The sequence below is a fragment of the Vulpes vulpes genome, unplaced genomic scaffold, assembly GCF_048418805.1.
Source record: "Vulpes vulpes isolate BD-2025 unplaced genomic scaffold, VulVul3 u000000710, whole genome shotgun sequence".
Taxonomy (NCBI): Eukaryota; Metazoa; Chordata; class Mammalia; order Carnivora; family Canidae; genus Vulpes; species Vulpes vulpes.
Genome location: NW_027325790.1, coordinates 427,793 through 447,200, shown reverse-complemented (window position 1 = coordinate 447,200; position 19,408 = coordinate 427,793). Strand labels below are relative to the sequence as shown.

The 19,408-nt window shown below is 37.4% G+C and overlaps 1 protein-coding gene across 4 annotated transcripts in view; it reads left to right on the top strand.

Moving 5' to 3' along the window:
- The window catches only part of LOC112912776 (IQ motif and ubiquitin-like domain-containing protein), a 53,262-nt gene extending 37,889 nt beyond the window's left edge, over window positions 1-15,373 (top strand). For all 4 annotated transcript variants that reach the window (XM_072745602.1, XM_072745604.1, XM_072745605.1 and 1 more), the window contains 4 exons: window positions 1,012-1,188; window positions 5,227-5,484; window positions 6,160-6,345; window positions 10,456-15,373. In XM_072745602.1, the coding sequence (XP_072601703.1) occupies window positions 1,012-1,188; window positions 5,227-5,484; window positions 6,160-6,345; window positions 10,456-10,638 (804 nt within the window). In that variant the 3' untranslated portion in view covers window positions 10,639-15,373. The remainder of the gene's footprint in view (window positions 1-1,011; window positions 1,189-5,226; window positions 5,485-6,159; window positions 6,346-10,455) is intronic.
- The last annotated feature ends 4,035 nt before the right edge of the window (window positions 15,374-19,408 follow it).

Here is a 19,408-nt window from a genome sequence, read left to right as displayed (position 1 = left end):
CCCTGATAGAGATTCTTGCATAAGTTATACCAAATACATATTAAAAAGTACAGGAGAACATTATTTTACGGTCACATTGACTTTGCATTCTGACTCCTTCATTCAAACTGTGTTTCTTTTCACCCTCTCTTGAGCAGTTGGAGCAACTTACTTCTATTTTACTATTCATAAATCCTACCTTAATCACTTAATTCCTAATTGGGGCTTTCTTACTCAACCACACTCATTTTTGTGAGTTTATTTAAAAAGCATTATGAATTATACAAATTTGCAGAAAAAGTATATAAAATATACATATATGTACAATTTAACAGATATGAAATTATCAACCATGTAACCTGTCTCTGACCCAAAATCAGGACATTGCCAACATTGCCAGTATCTGCCTTTATCTTTGTAATGCCAGTTCACCCTCTCATCCCCTAGAAAGAACTACCATGTTGACTTTCACAGTAGTCATTTCCTTGATTTTCTTTATAGTTTTACCAATATATATATATAAATATATATATATTTAATATGGTTTAGTGTTGTTTATTTTTAGATTTTATTTAAATGGAATATACAGTATTATTTCGTGCCTTGCTGCTTTTGCTCAGCAACATTAATGTGTTAGATTTAAGCTTTTACTATTTATAGCTATAGTTTATTCATTTCCATACATTTGATAATATTCTATCAATATATGTGTTGTATGAATAAGCCATCACTTATTTATGTCATCAATTTATTTATGGGTATTTTGTTGTTTCTAATCTTGAACTGCTGTGAAAAATGATTCTATATGCACATTTCTCTAAAGCACTTTATGGTTAGAATTGGTGGGTTTTAGATTACCCATATCTGAAGCTCTACTAGATAATGTCAAAGTTTTTTCCAAATTAGTTGTGCCAATTTGTATTCCTACCAATTTCTTTTGGAATCTAGTTTTCAGGTTGTTTGGTGATAATTTTGAAAACTAACTTAGTGATGTTAAAAATTCTGTACTGAGTATGTTTGTGTTTTATATAGGAACATGAATGTAAACTGACTCAGGAAATTCTAGAATTGATTGACAGAGAAGTTGACCTTATGATGAGAGGGGTCAAACATCATAATCTTGAAGGACTCAGAAAAAGAATTGCAACACTCTTTTTTCATTATATCAAAACACCTCTGTTTAATCCAGAAGTTGCAAGACATCTTAAGGTAATCGACATATTTTTTCTTGTATTCCTTTCTCAGAATTCTAAGATTTGCAACGGTCAATTGAAGAACCTTCAAATTTTGCTTTAATGCTTTCCTTGGGGTCCATGTGGAGGACCATCTTATTGGTGAAATCTCTTCTGAATGATTATTATGTCAATAAATTAAACTTGGTCGTTTAACTTCTCTGAACCAAACTGAATATTGCACTGTGTGGAGCGCATGATGATCTCTCACACTCCGTGTTCTTGAATGTTGTTACTTCCACCTGCAATGCTGTCCCCTAACTCCTCAGCTAACTCCTGGTCATTTTCAGACATTTGATTCATGAGTCCCCTCCTTCTAAGGCCTCAGAGAGAGTTAAACTCTTCATTTCTGAGATTCTGCATGTACCTAGTTTGTATTCCCTGACAATACTTCTTGTTTAGTCATGGTTGTTACTGAACAGATCTATGTAGATATCCTGAGAGAACTTCAGATGTAACATGTATTTGAATTAAACTACCTTTTCCAAATCCAACATGTTTAGGCTTCTATGAGGATTTTGCTGTCTAGAGTCAAAATAAGTATCTTACTGTCTTTTTATTATGCAGAACTATTTAAAACACTTTTAGTAAAGTTTGGGAGTGGTTTACTAAAGAATTCTAAATAGTGTTTTATTTTAATGATTGTATTTAGAGTTATAATTTGTTAAGAAGCTGGTTAAACATCTATTTTGCTTTTTTGATATTAAGTCTCAATATTGGGGCACCTGAGTGGACCAATTGGTTAAGCGTCTGCCTTTGGCTCAGGTCATGATCCTGGGGTCCTGGGATCGAGCCACGCATCAGACTCCCTGCTCAGCAGGAGCCTGCTTCTCCATCTGCCGCCTGCTCATGCTTTCTCTCACTTTCTCTCTCTTGCTATCTCTCTTTCTCTCAAATAGATAAATAAAATCTTTTTTTTTAATCTCAATATTTAGTCAAAACTTTTAGAAAAATATAATTTTTATGTTTTCTTTTTAATAGATTTTTCTTTTTTCTTATTATTTCTTAAAGATTTGCTTACTTTTAGAGAGAGAGAGAGAGAGAAAGAGAGAGAGTGCATGTGTGCAAGCGAGGGAAGGGACAGAGAAGAGGGAGAGAGAGAATCCCAAGCAGACTCCCCACTGAGCCTAGAGCCTGATGTGGGGCTTCATCTTATGATCCTGAGATCATAACCTGAGCAGAAACCAGGAGTCAGATGCTCAACTGACAGAGCCACCCAGGTGCCCCTCTAATGGATTTTTGAAACTTAATTGTATTGCAAGAGAATATAACAGAAAGTCAGCGGTGCCTGGCTGTCTTAGTCGGTAGAACATGTGACTCTTGATCTCAAGGTTGTAAGTACGAGCTCCACATTGGGTGTAGAGATTGCTTAAAAATAAAATCTTAAAAAAAAAAAAAATCTTAAAAAAATAAATATAACAAAAGTCCAAGAGAAAAGTTGCCCATTATATTATTGCTTATTCAAATTGGTGTTTTATTTGCCCAAGCTACCTTCTGGTCCTCTATAGACTTAACTCAACTTTTATATGTTTACGGTAGTAGAATCTAATATTTTACATGTTCACATAATGTGTCATTTTATTCAGTTTTTAAATTTACCTTTGGTAAAATTCACCATTGGGGGTCAGGTTTGACAAATGCAGTCATGTGATCAATAGCACAATCAAGTTAAAGAATAATCTTGCCTCCTTCCTCCAAGTTCCCTCAGGCTGCCACTTTGTAATCAGCACTTCCGGCTCCCTAACCCTTGGCAGTCACTGGTCATATGGTTATACCTAACCCAGTGTGTCATGTAATTGGAATCCTACTATATGTAGCTTTTTGAGACTGGCTTCCTTCATTTAGCATATTGTATTTGATATTCACCCATGTTTTTGAATGTATTGTTAATTTGTTATAACTGAGTAATATTTTTGTTGTCTGGATATACCAGAGCTTGTTTATCCATTTGTAGTTACAGGACATTGGATTGTTTGTTAGTTTTGGGCTTTTGTGAGTAAAAGCACTATATTAATTGTGAATTTTTGCGTAAATTTATCGTTTGGGGTTAAATAACTAGAAATAAGGATTTTTGAGTCATTTGGTAAATGCATATTTACCATTATAAGACATGGCCAAACTTTTTTTCTGCACTGGCTGTACCATGTTTCATCCCCATCTGTAATGTGTGACACTTCCCATAGTTCTGCATCCTTGAGAGCAGCTGGTATTGCCAGTCTTTAATTTTGGAATTCTAATGAATGTGCAGTAGCATCCCATTATATTTTAATCTGTGATTTCCTAATGAATATAATTTTAAGCATCTTTTCATGCATCTTTTCATGCATCTTTTCTGCCAGCCATATGACTTTTTGATGAAGTATATGCACATATCTTTTACCACCACCCCCCTTCTTAACATTGAGTTATTTTCTCATTACTGAATTTTGTAAGATATGTGATTTGCAAATATTTTCCCTCAGTCTTTAGCTTGTCTTCTCATTCTCTTAATGGTATCTTTAACAGAGCAGATGTTTGTTTGTTTTTTATTTCAATGAAGGTAAATTTATCCATTTTTGAAATGGATCATGCTTTTGGCATTTATTTTGTACTTAAGAAATCTTTTTGGAAGAATTAATATTGTTAAAATGTTCATACTACCCAAAGTTATCTATACATTTAAAACAATCCCTATCAAATTCCAATGGCATTTTTCACAGAAATAGAAAAAAAAATCCTAAAATTTGTATGGAACCACAAAAGATCCCGTATAGCCAAAGTAATCAAGAGAAAGAACAAAGCTGGAGGCATCATGCTTCCTGATTTCAAACTATATTCCAAAGCTTGAACAGTATGGCACTAGCATAAAAACAAACACATAGATCAATGCCACAAAATAGAAAGCCCAGAAATAAACTCACAAAGGAGCTAAGAACATGCAATGGGGAAAGGATAGTTTCTTTACTAACTGGGTTGAAAATTGGATAGCCACATGGAAAAAAAAAAAAAAAAAAGATCAACCTTTATCTCACACCACATACAAAAATCAACTCAAAATAGGTTAAAGATGTAAATATAAGGCCTTAATACTACTAGAAGGAAATATAGGGAAAATCTTATTGACATTGACCTTAGCAATAATTTTTTGGTTATGATATCAAAAGCAAAGCTGACAGAAGCAAAAATAGACAAATGGGATTGTATCAAACTGAAAACCTTCTGCACAGAGAAGAAACAATCAACAAAATGAAAGGCAACCTACAGAATGGGAAAAAAATATTTGCAAATCATACATGTGGTGAGTTAATATCCAAAAAAAAGGAACTTATACAACTCCATAGCAAAATAATTTTAACCCAATTTAAAAATGGAAAAAAGACCAAAATAGACGTTTTCTCAAAGAAGACATACAAATGGCCAACATGTACTTGAAAAAATGCTCCACATCACTAATCATCGGGGAAATGCAAATCAATACCACGGTGAGATATCCTCTTACACCCGTCAGAATGACTAGTATCAAAAAGACAAGAAATAACAAGTGTTGGCAAGGATGCGGAGAAGAGGGAACCCTTGTGCTCTGTTCCCTGAAATTTAAATTGGTACAGTCGTTATAGAAAACAGTGTGGCAGTTCCTCAAAAAATTAAAAATAGAACTACTATATGATGCAGTTTCAAGTTTTGCCATTGATCATTGAGCCAATCCAAATTTAGTGTTAAGATAAATGAAATGAGGAAAACACTTAGTCATGTGAATCTAGCTATTGCCTGTGACATGAATGTAGCAAAACACCAAAGATCTCAATTCTTTTAAAAAATAAGGCAGATTTCTTAACATTGTGCCAGGGTAAATGAATGCTGCTTGAATTTAAATTTTGTGTAGAATAGGAAGTTAAGGGAAAACAGGACTTTACAAATAAACCAACTTTTTATCTCATTCTAAGGTAAGTTAGCCCTAGTGCCTCCCGTGTGGTTGGTGTATTTGGCCTGACTTTTATGGTTTTCTTAACTTCTGTTGTTGTTTTCTACTCTTTAGGTCCCTCAAGACCCGCTGATGTTTTCTAAGAAGGTGGACTTCTGCCGCAGCTGCCGGCTCTACCTGCCCCGCACGGAGTTCGCGGCCTCGGCCGGGCCCGGGCCTCCACCCCACGGGCGCCCGTGTCGCCGCTGCTCCGCCCTGGGCCAGGAGGCCCGGCAGCGACAGTCCTTCCTGAAGCTCAAGTGCTTACTCCGGCGGCTGCACTCTGCAGAAGCCCGTTACGAAGATGACCCCAAAATTGCTTTCCTGATGCAGGTAGGAGCAGTCCGGGTGCCAGTCGGGGCAGAGTTTACTGGAAGGTTCCTGCTTTTCCACAGAAGCCTTTGAAGATAAGGCTCCTTTTGTTTATGCCTATACCTTGCGAAGCTTGCCCCTCCAGCAGTTTTAGGTTTGTGTATGCAGACCTCATGCTAAAAAGTCACTCCTAGAGTTTTAGCTACTGTGATTTAAATTTATTAAGTTTTTAAGCGGTTACTTCATTTCCCCCATTTCCTTTCTTTTTTCATTAAAAGGACAAATCTTTTTAATAACACTAAGCAAATTGCTTAATCTTTATCAAATATCAATTTCTTCATTTGTAAAAGGATATAAATGACCTACAGTCACCCTGAGATTGAGGGTTAGGATGAAGATAAAGACAGTGTAAATGCATTTGAAAAGCACTGAATACCAGACAGGGAAGGTAAGATTAGCAAATGGGAGGAACCCTGGGAGCTGAAGATGCCCTCGTGACTGCGAAACTGCTCCTGCAGCTCGGGCGCAGGGGGCAGAGATTTGGTGAAAAATAAGCTAGAAGAAGCATTGAAAGCTTCACGAATAATGTTCCTCTTTTAAAAAACAAACTAAATTATCTCCCCAAATAATAATCTTAAAGAAATATTATATTTAGAAAAAAAACATTTTTTTTTTCAAACTTGTTTTGACATGTAGCTACAAGACATTCAGTACCTGGTAGAGAACATCTGGGCTTCCCAGTCAGTGCTCAGCGCCTGGAATGATCTCAATGATCTGGTCCTGGTCAGGTGGGATCGGTCTTTGGAATGGTCCCCCTGGAACTGCATTCTTCTTACCAAAGACGAAGGTGTTGCTCATCTCAAGCTAACAAGTATTGAGGAGGTAAGAGAGTGGGACTTTATCTGAGGAAATAATTTAATCCTTGAAAATATTAGAGGGTAACTTTACTGCCTTTTACTGCATTCCATGCATAACTTAAATACTTCCATTGGATTAAGAAACAACATGAATAATAGTAACAAAATCTGTGGATGGTATGTGTGGCTGAGATTAAGATTAAAAAGCACAGAAAAGGACAAGATAAGAGATCTGAACATCTTACAGGTATCTAAACTTGATACCACCCTCTGCTAATAACAGCAAGTTCAAGCATGTCATTCCACGGCAAATTCCACGAAGGCGAGGATTTTATTTAGCTTACACCTGTCTGTATATACCACATCAGTGCATGTCACAGACTAGGGGTTTAATAAGTATTTGTTGAATGAATAAATGAAATACCAGATATATATTAATAATCTAGAATCTGCCCTTCTTTGATTAGCCATCATGAGTCTGCCTAGCACACTAAATTCTCAAATTTTGTTGAGAATCGTGTGCGTTAAATGGCAATCATACTGATGGAGTATGATTCTGAGGCCTGAGGCTCCATTTTTCATTTTCTCTCAACTGACTAGAAGTGGGGAAAGGACTATAAAAATTCAATACCATTTAATTTTAGTAACTTACAAGATGAAATCTGTAAAACATTTTGATGAGCAGAATTGAGTTCATCAGAGAGTTTCACTTACACTGAGCAAGCTTGGGATCCCAAAAGCTGAAGCTGATTCTCTGCCTTCTACTGATTAAATTTCTCAACTATTAATTTCATGCAAAATGTCATTTAAGAGAAAATAAAGAAATGACTTCAAATATAATAGTCATTTTGAATGTTGCTATTTCCTGCTTGTCTTTTTATTGGGGAATGAGAAGGTATAAAAGAGGAGAAACTAGTTAAAATTTTAGCTTTTTAAAATAATTTTCCAGTAGAAGCCAGGCTTAGAAAAATTTCACTCTAGGGATCGAAAGAAAGAGCAGCATGAAATTGAAACTGTGTTAAATATTATATTTAGTAAACTAAGCTGCTTCATAAATATTTAATCACTGGAAGCATAGCCAACACTACAATATTATTTCATCCAGGACCCATAGTGGGATTGCAGTTCATTCCCAAAGCTGATACTCTACTGCTTCAATTAATCCACACACTCCCTTTGTGTATTTAATCAAATTACTGCAGTATCAAATTAAATGTTCTATTCACATGCATTTCTAATTTCAGGCTGCCGATCTTACTGAATTTCTATAAATAGAGCTAAGGTTCTCAACCAGATAATCTAAAAAAATACTGTCTTTTTATTATTTTGGACTAGTATAATCCCTTAAGTATCAATATTCAGCCTCGTTAAAGAATAGGTTATGTCTTGCCACAAGTTAAAACATTTCTAGAGTTTCCTTAATGCACAGAGATATTTGCTTTCTCAGTAAGTAAAAAAATATTCAAATTTTAAAATAATCTTGGCTCCCTGCAGTCATGACACAAGTTATAGGAAAAGCATGGGAAAAGACTGCTGTTCTCTGAACTGGAAATGAGGCAGAGCAGGTTCCCGTGGTGTGCACACTGGTCACAGTAGGAAAACAGTGGATTTAAAGTAAGGAGACCCGACCCAGTATGTCCCCATCTCTGTCACTAACCATCTTGGCTTCATAAATTTGTATAACGGTTAGCTAAAAACATGGAATCAATACAGAGGATCGGAGCAGCCCTGGTTTAATTCTGGCTCTGTTACTTATGAGCTGGGATAAGTTGAGCAAATTTGCAAGTGTCTCAGTGCTCTGATTTTCTCATCTGTAAAAAGAGGATAATAGGAAAAGGGGATAATATGTATTGGATATCTTTCCATATTATTCTTTAAAAGTTGAGGATTGTTCCTTTGCCTTATGTACCATAATGTGCTTGTCTTACCTTTAATGATTAATTTGCTATTCTATAAAGGTGCTTTGAAAACCTATAAAGTTCTGTACATGTAGAATTTACTGTTGCATAACAGAAATATGTAGAAATATGTCCTTTTTTTTTTTTTTTTTTTTTAGTGAAATGAGGCCTAAGGAGTGGTAGGACATAGATAGTGCAAAGGATGAGTATTTTGACTTAGTAAATATGTCTGTAGAAAGGAAACTTAAGATAAGCCTGAATACTCCTACCTGATACTCTCTGCCAGAGTATCGTTTGCTTTGGCTCCTTTTCTCCTTTTCTCTTGTTTACCTTTGTTTTGACACTGGAGGGACCTTTAGTGAGGGGTGCCTTCCCTTTAGAAAACTAGTTTTAGGAGAAGGTACGAGTCATGTTTGTGATTTGGTTGAAAAGAAGGGTCAATTAAGATTAATAAAGGAAATAGATGGTATTTATTAATTCAACCAGAATTTTTTTTTTTTTTTTTTTAATGTGCCACATACTGTGCTAAGTGCTTGGAGAAAAACAAGGACGTGTAATGGACACAATTCTTCAGTTTCAGTTGTATTCAAGTTTGGTTGCAAATAACAGACTAAACAACTTATAATGACTTAATCAAATGTGAAGATAGTTTCCATATCAAGCAGGAAGTCCAGATGGTGGCAGTCTGGGGTCTGGATGGTAGTTCCACAGTGCTCCCAGAAACCCAGGCCCTCCGACTTTTTCTTCATCTGTATTTAACTTTTGACTTTCATTCTCATGCTTGTGGACTCTTAGAGATAAAATAGCTGCATCAACTCCTATATTCTCTTAAAAAGCTTTCTTGTAAGCTTTGTCCAATGCTTTCTGTTATATATGCATGTGTGTATAATGGCCTGAAACTTGTCACATGCTACCCCTAGCTAGAATAAAGGCGGGAAAGCTGAGCACATCACAAAATACAAATTCAGGCCCTTGTGCAAAATCGGGCCTCTACATACCAATGGTAGAGAGAATGAGTATTGGGCTGGCAGCCAGCAGTCCGCCACTCTCATTAGAAAACACGTGATCTATACCGTGGCAATGCTACATAACAGAAAAAGATCAAGTACTGTTCTAGCTGTGTAGGGACAAGAAGCCTAAACATTAAGAATAGAATTGGAGGGACACCTGGGTGGTCCAGTGGTTGATTATCTGCCTTCAGCCCAGGGCATGACCCCAGGGTCCTGGATCGAGTCCCAGGTAGGGATCCCTGCACGGAGCCTGCTGCTCCCTCTGCCTGGGTTCAGCCTCTCTCTCTCTCTGTGTGTCTCTCATGAATAAATAAATAAAATCTTTAAAAATAAAGAATAAAAATGGAAAGATACAGAGTCTTGATAAAGGCAGAAAGGTTATTTTCTATTTAGAAGACTAGAATGAACTCCTGAGGTGGGAATCTAGGGTGGTAGGAGGAGGAGCAAAGGAAGGTTTATACTGTCAGAATGCTGTCATGATCTTTGTTTTGGACCGTGGAGATAGTACTCATTATAGAAAAAATAACTCAGTCAAAAGTTGTTAATTGTATCAGTGTTAAAGTAGATTTAAAGAGGGAACCAAGGTGACAAGATCATTCATTCAAAAATTTTGGTTTTTGATGGTGTTGACAGATGCTTACATGAAAAAGACTCAGTTTGGGGGGGGGGGGGCCTCAGTGGTTGAGCGCCGCCTTCAGCCCAGGGTGTGACCCCGGGGTCCTGGGATCGAGTCCCAGGTCGCTCCCTGCATGGAGCCTGCTGCTCCCTCTGCCTGTGTCTCTGCCTCTCTCTCTCTCTCTCTCTGTGTCTCTCATGAATAATAATAATAATAAAGGCTCAGTTTGAACCTTCAAAGGAGTATTCCTTATAATGGAGACACTTTCAAGCAGATAGTGAAATTGAAGGCTGAACGAATTAAATATTACAGTTAAAATTCATAAAAGTACTTGCAAGTAAGTAAGGAAGGAGGAATTAATTTGTGTTCAGAGGTCAGAAAGAAAGTCAGGAAAGGCCTCGGGTTTGTAGTGTCCTAGGAGCAGAGCCCTGAAAGATGATGGAGTAGTAGCAGCGTTCTGGGCTGAAAGAATGGGTAAGCAAAGGCTTTCTGGGATAAGAAAGTGTGCATGCGTGTGTGTGTGTGTGTGTGTGTGTGTGTGTGTGTGTGTGTTAACCTGGTAAAGTATATCTATGACATTTAATAGAATTTGATTTTTCTTTTCTTTTCAGGGATATGAACCCTTGTTTATTCACAAGATCAAACACAAACATATCCTGGCTAAGAACTACTTTTCTCACATTCCAGTGCTGGCTTCATTTATACTTGATGATGGTGAAATAGATGAGATCAGAAAAAAATATCACTCAGAAACAACTCCTAAGATTATAGTGGCCCAGAGGCCCAGTCCCTAGAAGATCCAGGAGTATTTGAGGATCAGCATTTTTATCCACTGCTAACAGAGGAATACAGAGGCTATACATTATGGAAATAGAATTTTATCTTTTAATTGATTTTAATTGTTTTTTGTTTCTCATGGTATCATAAGTGGTATGAAGACAAAACATCCATATGTAATGCTTTATTGTTAGATAATTAGTGAAAATTGAAATACTGTTTTGTTCCTGAATTATATTTTAAGGTAAAGAGAATATTTTATTTTCCATATTTTCACACTAAAATTTTTAAGAATTTCAAGTGCCCACTATAAAACCAGCAAACAAAAGCTGGTTTAGCTTTTGGCTCAAGTAATTTATTTTAGGTTAAATGTAGTTATAGAAGAATAGTCAGTATGTGGATGAGAGGAAACATAAAATTTTCTTTTTTAAAAATCTATACAGGTAGGATAAAAGATGCTGTTTTTTTTTTAAGATGCTATGTTTTAATATAGCAGTTTGAATCCTCACTTTTTATTTTCTACTTTTACCTTCAATCCTTCCTAAAATCCTGGTAAAACAACTGGGGTTATTTATAAACAAACAAACAAATGCATTCTATGCTGGAAAACAGGGTAAACAGTAGAATTATCTTCTATCTAGGAGGAAAAACTCTCAGTGAGGCAATGATGACATTGTGTAGGAAGGATAAACTTGGTTAGGCAAACTGTAACAGTCCCTTTCCCCAGTAAGCTGAAGGAATTACCTTGACCACATGCATGTCAGAGACCTACAGTGATGAGCGCAGTGTGTGAGTCCATCTGAACAGGGAGTTGATGGCACATTCAAATTAGGAAAATTCAAGAACAGTGTATTTACAAAGGGACTTACTATAAAGTGAGGACAGTATTTAAGGAAACTAAAGGAATAATACAGCAACGCAGGGCCAATATGAGATAAGCTGTTTCTACCTCTAGTCTCAAATAAACCTGGGGAGGGAGAGGTCTGAGAATGCTCAGTGTAAGGGAGATAACTGAGGATCAGAAACCAACTGTCAAGGGATAGTCAACCCTAGGTGGTCTCATGAACTGGAGAAATAAATACTTCATAATTTTACACTCTCCCTTTCTCCAGTCTCCTGCTTGCATTTTCCATTGATAGAACCCAGAAGGAAAGTAGGAGAAATAGAATTTTGTTTTCATAATTCATGCAGTTTCAGGGCAAAGAGTGGAGTAGACAGTGGTGATAGTGGATCTGGATGGCTAAATAGAAGATATTTTGCTAGAAAGAAAGAATTTAAAGTGAAACTCTATAACTCAAGGGGTAGTATTTCTCACCCACGCAACATAATTCGAGAGAGAGAGAGAGAGGGAGGTGAGGTAATTTTTCTCCTAATTCCAATCAGTAATTAATGAGCTGTTTTCTTCAGTTTCGGGTTTAAGGAATTCAATCTCAGTAATAATATTGGTTCTATATCAATATTTGCCAATATTTCAACAACATCTTTTCTAGGATATCTACAATTATTTTTTATTTAGCAAAAGCATGGCACTTGGTGGTTATTTTTAAAGGAAATAAACATAAAGGAGGGAAGTGGTATGGTGCTGTTATTTTCAGATTTTCATAGACAATTTAGACATTCTGGGACCCTTCTAAATAGTAACTTACCAATAGGGTTACATTGGGGAGCATTCCAATCACTAATGAACAGGTAACAATTTAACACAGACAACAGTGGGTTTGCCCTGGAATGTAAGTGATTTTCACAAAGCAGTTTAGGAGAATGTCCTTGGAGAAGGAAGAGCTGGGGAGGCAAGCTTCAAGGTAGAAATTTTCAGATAGGGACCAATAACGGTCTGTGAGAATTCCTCTATGTACCCTAGGGATGAAGCAACTGACTAGACAGCATTTGCTCCTAGTATGGAAGATTGTGGAATGCAGCTAAGGGGGGTGGACCAGCTAGAGCAATTGAATTCATGTATGGAAAGGGGCAGTACCTTCAGCACTAGGAGAATAACCACTTAGGGGGCAAACAGCTCAACAGCACACAGACTTTCCCCCATATTCTGGGAAATGCCTTTCAGTCCTTCTGGAACTACAGTTCTCATTTTATACAACTATCTAAAAATCCACAGCAGAAGGGGCTAGAAGATGTATCTGGCTACAGGGACATCTGTGGGGGGAAAAGACAGGTTGCTACTCAATAAAGTCCTAACTCTAGCCATCTGGCAAGCAACAGCTTGTTTAGCAGTTGGTTCTCCTGCCTCTGTAGTATCCTCATTCTTCGAGTTTATAACCTGATGACCGTACTTCCCTTGGCCCACTAACAAATGAAGCTATAGAAAGTGTTTCCAGGGCAGCCCCGGTGGCTCAGCGGTTTAGTGTCACCTGCAACCCAGGGCCTGATCCTGGAGACCTGATCGATCGAGTCCTACATTGGGTTCCCTGCAGGGAGGGAGCCTGCTTCTCCCTCTGCCTGGGTCTTTGCCTCTCTGTGTGTCTCTCATGAATAGATAAGTAAAATCTTTAAAAAAATAAAAATAAAAAAGAGAACGTGTTTCCTTCTTTCACCTTTATGAGGACTGTATTATACAGATAGACACCTAAGCAATACATATAATAGGACAAAATTTTATATCTTCAAATTATAAAAATAAGCTGATAAATAGTCGGTAGATAGAGTTTCAGAAATAAAAAAAAGACCCTTCTGAGGAATGAGAACAAATAGTCACTTATCAAATTTCTTGATTCATGTTAAGGATATTTGATAGCACTTTTCATCCTTTGGAAAAAAAATACTGGGAAGAATTGCTATTATACAAGATAAACAATTGCTAAACTACCAAAAGCAATGCATAAATAGCAACAAACAGCAGATTTGGGGCTTTAAAGATGAAGCTAGGGATCTCTGGGTGGCGCAGCGGTTTAGTGCCTGCCTTTGGCCCAGGGTGCGATCCTGGAGACCCGGGATCGAATCCCACGTTGGGCTCCCAGTGCATGGAGCCTGCTTCTCCCTCTGCCTGTGTCTTTGCCTCTTCCTCTCTCTCTCTCTCTCTCTGTGACTATCATAAATAAATAAAAATTAAAAAAAAAAAAAAGATGAAGCTAATCCAGAGATTTGATGGATTAGCTCAAGATTGCTCCCTAGAACTTAGAGGAAAAGGACAAATTAATGAAGTAGGTGACCAAAAATAATGTTTAATAATTTTAATCTGTCAACACTAGAAATAACATGAGTCTGGAATGGAGTAGAAAAGGAGAAACAATTGGTAAAGAGAGATTTAAAGCCAGTTTTCCTAAGCTAGGAAGATATATAACCTTAGTTGTGTAAAGAATCTACCAAGTGCTGGGAAATTTATATAGAGACACATATAGACACAATTTCATGGTATTTCTGGTTAAATGTAGTTATAGAAATTAGTCTGTTCAATACTCAAGAATATTGGACAAATTCTATAAGCATTCAAGTTGGAGAGGAAAAGTTAACCACAAGAAAATAAAATCAATAGCAACATCATAGATTTATCTTCCCCAACACTAAATGTCAGAAGGGAGGAACATTTCTATTGAAGGATTTTGAATTTTGCGGGTAAAAAAAAATGACCTAAGAATTTTACTGTGAGGCAAATATTTGTGAAGACATCATAAAGACGTTATTAAACAGAAAGCATATCATGAATTTCTGTGTACCCATTCTGTCCTCCAGCCAATCTTAAAACTGTGGAAATAGGTAAGGGGTTGATATAGGAGAAATAACAGCACTACAGCCTCAAGATCCTTTGCAAATGATCATTTGTATGGTTATGAAACAATGTAATGAAAAAAAATAATTCCTCAAATGAAAATCTACACTGCAAAAAAAAAATCAACCTACAAAAATAATACCCTAGCTACTCCAATAAAATGTCTACTATAGGAAGGTTCAGAGGGATAGAAGTATCCAAGTCTTTTTAATGGAAGAAGGGACAACAGGTAGGCAGGAAAATGGGTATCTAAATATATAGTTTAAAAATTTAAAGGCAACTGCTAGTAGAATGAAGATGGAATTATAAACGCATTTCAGAGAGAAAAGGGGAATGACAAATGAGAACTATTGTGAGATAAAGGGTTTGGGTTTTTGTTTTCTAAGGTTAGCAGAAGGAAGAAGCACATGTAAGAGAAAAACCAGGTTAAAAATATCACAGTGCTTCAATTCAGATAGTTCTCTAGCAAAAGATAGTTATTTTCATGTTGTATCAAGAGTGAACTAAATGCTGTGTACCAGATATACACCCCAAATGAAATGACCTATAGAGTGTTAAAAGTATGATAATTTATAAAATTGTAATAGTCAAATATAAGCAGATAACAAAAAGTGTTGGTGATATTAATTTCAAGGGAGTTACTTTATATTGATAAATTATTATTCACAATATAAATGAATAATTTATCTCTGTTAGATACAAAAATAAGTTTAAAAAAAAAGTCACTTGAAAAACAATTCTTAGGTTTCTTGAACTTCTACATGTCTTTTGAGCAGAAATGGTAGTTCTTTTTTTCAGACTTATTTTGAAGGTTGTTTGTATAGCAAGCAGTCTTGGAAGATAGGGATAGTATTTAGTGTTCACTATAAATAATTCAGAGTCTCTAAGCCCAGGATTTCCACCCTGCAAAGAATCTCACTGCATGTGCCTATGTCATCCAGACTTTGTATCACCCGGGGGGAATTAGGGCAAAATACTGATATTTTGCCTGCTGCTTTTTCTGTGAACAATAAATTGTGCTTCATCTCTGACCCAGGAGTCTCATGTCTTCCTCTGTTCTCTATGAAATTCTGACAGGCAAATTTGTTAACTTGTAATTGGGTAGCATCTTGGACCCTTCGTAGTTGTTGACCTAGATAACTTTAAAAATGAGAAAAAGAGAAGTCAGTCAAGAGGTAGAAAATGTTTCTTTTCTCCTTCCAGGAGCACTGGGTGACTGATTGCAATTCTTCACCGTCTTGAAATGAGGCAGGATTATGTGACATGCTTTGCCCAATGGATAATGCAGGTACAATTGTCTTGTGTCACAACTGAGCATTGAAAGTACAGAGATTTCTAATTCTATAGATAGTCTTCTAAGGAATAGAAAAAGAGTGAGTACTCCCCAATTCTTGAAGTCAAGACATCCTTGACATCAAAATTTGACAAGGACAGTATGAGAAAGAGGCCGACTTCACAATGATTATAGATGCAAAAATCCTAAACAAAATATTAGCAAATAAAATTTTAAGATATATTAAAAGATTAAAAAATGGCTTTTGCTGGATAGTCTTCGTTTGCTTCTTCAGATCTGCCTTCCACCCTTCTCTGCTTTGCGCCCCGAGAGTCTGCTCTTTAGGCAGAGCATCAATGAATAATATCCTCCAGGTGCATTCGGTCATTGGGAAGCATCAGCAGGCCATTTGAGGTCTGAAAGACAGACCGAGGTTGGGTGTTTATTCCCCTGACTTCTCCGGGAAGAAATGATATGCTTTCTGCTTCACGTAGATGTTTTTGATCTATTATTGTCAGTGACTGCATGTATCTGCCTAAGACCGTATGTCTGGTTGTATGGTCAGGCCTTCTACTCTGTAGCTCTCTTTGAATTCTGAGATTCATTCCTTCTCTTGTCTCCTTCAGCTGATGGGTGAATTGCTTTCTTTTATAGCTAGGTTCAAGGTGCTTCATTTTTTCATTTTGATTTCCTTAAACAGTGCCCTTTGCTTTGTAAACAACCCTTTTCTAAATACTTCTCAAATTAACCACTTTGAGTGTGCCTGATAGACTCTGAAAAAACAGTAATTGGTACCAGGAACGATCCAAGCAAACAGACTTTAAAATGGATACTAGGCTTGGGCTGCTCACATATTTGAAGAACATATGGATAACCTCCTTGCCAGGGGGAAATAGGACACTGGTAATATGCAGCATGTGGTAGCATCCTGATTGCTCAAAATATCACAAGTGGTGGCATAGAACGAGGTATATGTGGAGGATAAGCATAGTGAGATCAAATGGCTGAGCCAGTTAGTCACTTTGATGACACAGATTGTGTCATAGGATGTTATTTGTTACATCAGGAAGGGTTCTTAAGGAAAAGGATAAATTGAAAGCCTCGAAGGTCCAACAGGAGGCCCAGATAGAAATTCAGAAAACCTGGGACACCTGGGTGGTCCTGGGATCAAGTCCCGCATCAGGCTCCCTGCAGGGAGCCTGCTTCTCCCTCTGCCTCTCTCACTGTGTGTCTCATGAAAAATAATTAAAATCTTTAAAAAAAAAAGAAATTCAGAAAACCTTTATGACAACTCTATAGAAATTACTTTTCTCCTGTGTTTACATGGCAGATGTGGCTGAGGATTAAGTCTGGAGCCTGTAAGGCTTAACTGATACTGTCAGTTAAGTGTGCCCCCAGGCTAAATCTTATGCTAAGGTGAGGATGTGGTGGGGAAGAACAGCAAGGTAGGGTCTGGTATGAGTTGACCTATATACTGAAAGAGTTGTCAATTTTTATCAAGAGTCAGGGGGACATGTGTAAGAGTTTATTCTAAGACTATTAGGCCAAAAAGGACAAAACAAAAGATTGTATCACGCCAAATTCATGTGCTTGCCTAGAATTCAGGATTTAATCTGTTAGTTTGAGGCCCCAGGAATTGCTAGATATGTTAACTGAAGCCTGGACTCAAAAGTGATGTTTATCAATGAGCTCAAAATCCAAGAACTTCCCTCGAAAACATTACTCAGGAAAATGGATTGAGGTGGAAGGGATATTATATATGACTTTCTCAGATACCTCTTGGAGGTGGCAGTGTTCCACAAGAGGATCTTCACCAAGGCATTAAGAAATGCAGTCATGACTGGATTACCAGCATCCTTGAAAAGTTCTTGGTGGTGGTTCCCTACAGGCTGGAGATGACAGTGGGCATGCTGTAATGGAATTTGATAACCCGATTTGATAGAAATAATGTGATCACAAATGCTAAGAGCCAAGGGGTGAAGTTTAACCATTAGAGAAAAAGAGAGCAGAGTTATAATAAAAATCCCTAGGAGCCAAGTGATTTGACCCTGCAGGGATTTAGAACAAGGATTAAATGATAATCAGATCCACAGGAAAGAAATAGATAGCTGTATTCACTTCCTAGGGCTCCTATAACAAATTACAACAAACTGGGTGGCTTAAAACAAGTCATAAAGTTGAATGTACCCAGCATCATTCCATTGTAAAGTAGAAATTGTACATCCAAGAATAGCCTCCCAGGTTTGGAAGTTACAAGTAAATCGCATGAAGTAGATACTTCAGACTCCCACCGTATAGGATCCTATTGCTTTCCCACTTACCCCTCCACAAACAACTATGGACTCGTGGAGAGTTCCCCAAGGTCACTTAAATGGAAGAAAATAAAAAGATCTGGTTTACAGAAGGATCCATACACCATAGTGTCAATTGATGGTCTGGTTTAGGGAAAGGCCTGTCCATATGCTTCCACTGTGTCCACTTGGAAGGCCAAGGAAGACACTGATAAGGATTTCTCTCAGAGGGAAGAATTTCACGTGGTGCATCTCATTATCCACTTTTCATGCAATGGGACATAGCTGGTGGTATGGATCTATGGAGATCCATGGCACTGCCTAAGGTTAATCTACTGGAAGGAGACTTAGAATAATATTTTAAAAATCAGTGATAAGGACTTTGGGGGAGATGTGTGTGGGTAAGCCTATCCTATTTAGAGCATTCCAGATGGCATCCACTGCAGAGGATTCTGTCAAATATCAAGTGTTCAAGGTTATTCTCCTGTGTATCTCAATAAACTTCTTTTACTAGATTTTTGGTGTTTGCTCAATGGATTCATTTACAAACTAACCTCAATAGTATGGATGGAGGGGATCCCTGGGTGGCGCAGCGGTTTAGCGCCTGCCTTTGGCCCAGGGCGTGATTCTGGAGACCTGGGATCGAGTCCCACGTCGGGCTCCCGGTGCATGGAGTCTGCTTCTCCCTCTGCCTGTGTCCCTGCCTCTCTCTCTCTCTCTCTCTGTGACTATCATAAATAAATAAATAAATAAATAAATAAATAAATAAATAAATAAAATAAATATAAAAAAAAATAGTATGGATGGAACTTATCTTTGGGTTTAACAACAGAGCTTCACCAAGGCTCTTTTGGCTACCATCATAGCCAGGTGTCTAATTTACCAACAACAGAGGACACTAATTAGCCACAAACTGATAATACTCCCCCAAGGAAACCAACTGGCGATCTGATGGATAGTTGAGTGTATTTGATTTTTTGTTGTTGTTGTTACCAGGGAGAGGGCATTCTCATGAATATAGATATTTAAAATGCATATGGATTTGTCTTCCCTGCTTAGAATATTTCTGTCCACACAATCATTCATGGACCTCCTTATCACCGTGGTGTCATGTTTTACATTACCTTCAACCAAGAACTCACTTCACAGAGGAGGAAGTGAAGCCTTGGGTTCATGTTCACAGAGTTCACTGATCTTACCATGTCTTTACTACCGAGAAATGTCTGGCTTGTTATAATTCTAGAATGACCCACTGGTAGGTCAGTTATGGCATCATCTGAGTGACAGGACCCTGAGTATTGGAGTATTGGAGTGCTGTCTTACAGGTTACCATATACGCCTTAAATCATTGGTCAGTATGTGTTGTCTCCTTCACAGGCAGAATGCATAGGCTGGGGAAAAATGGGCAGAGCTGACTAGCGGGTGTTGCTGTCTCCTATCCTAAAAATACATACATAGACCTGGGAATAAAAGGATAAAGCTGAATGTGGCCCCTTTCATTA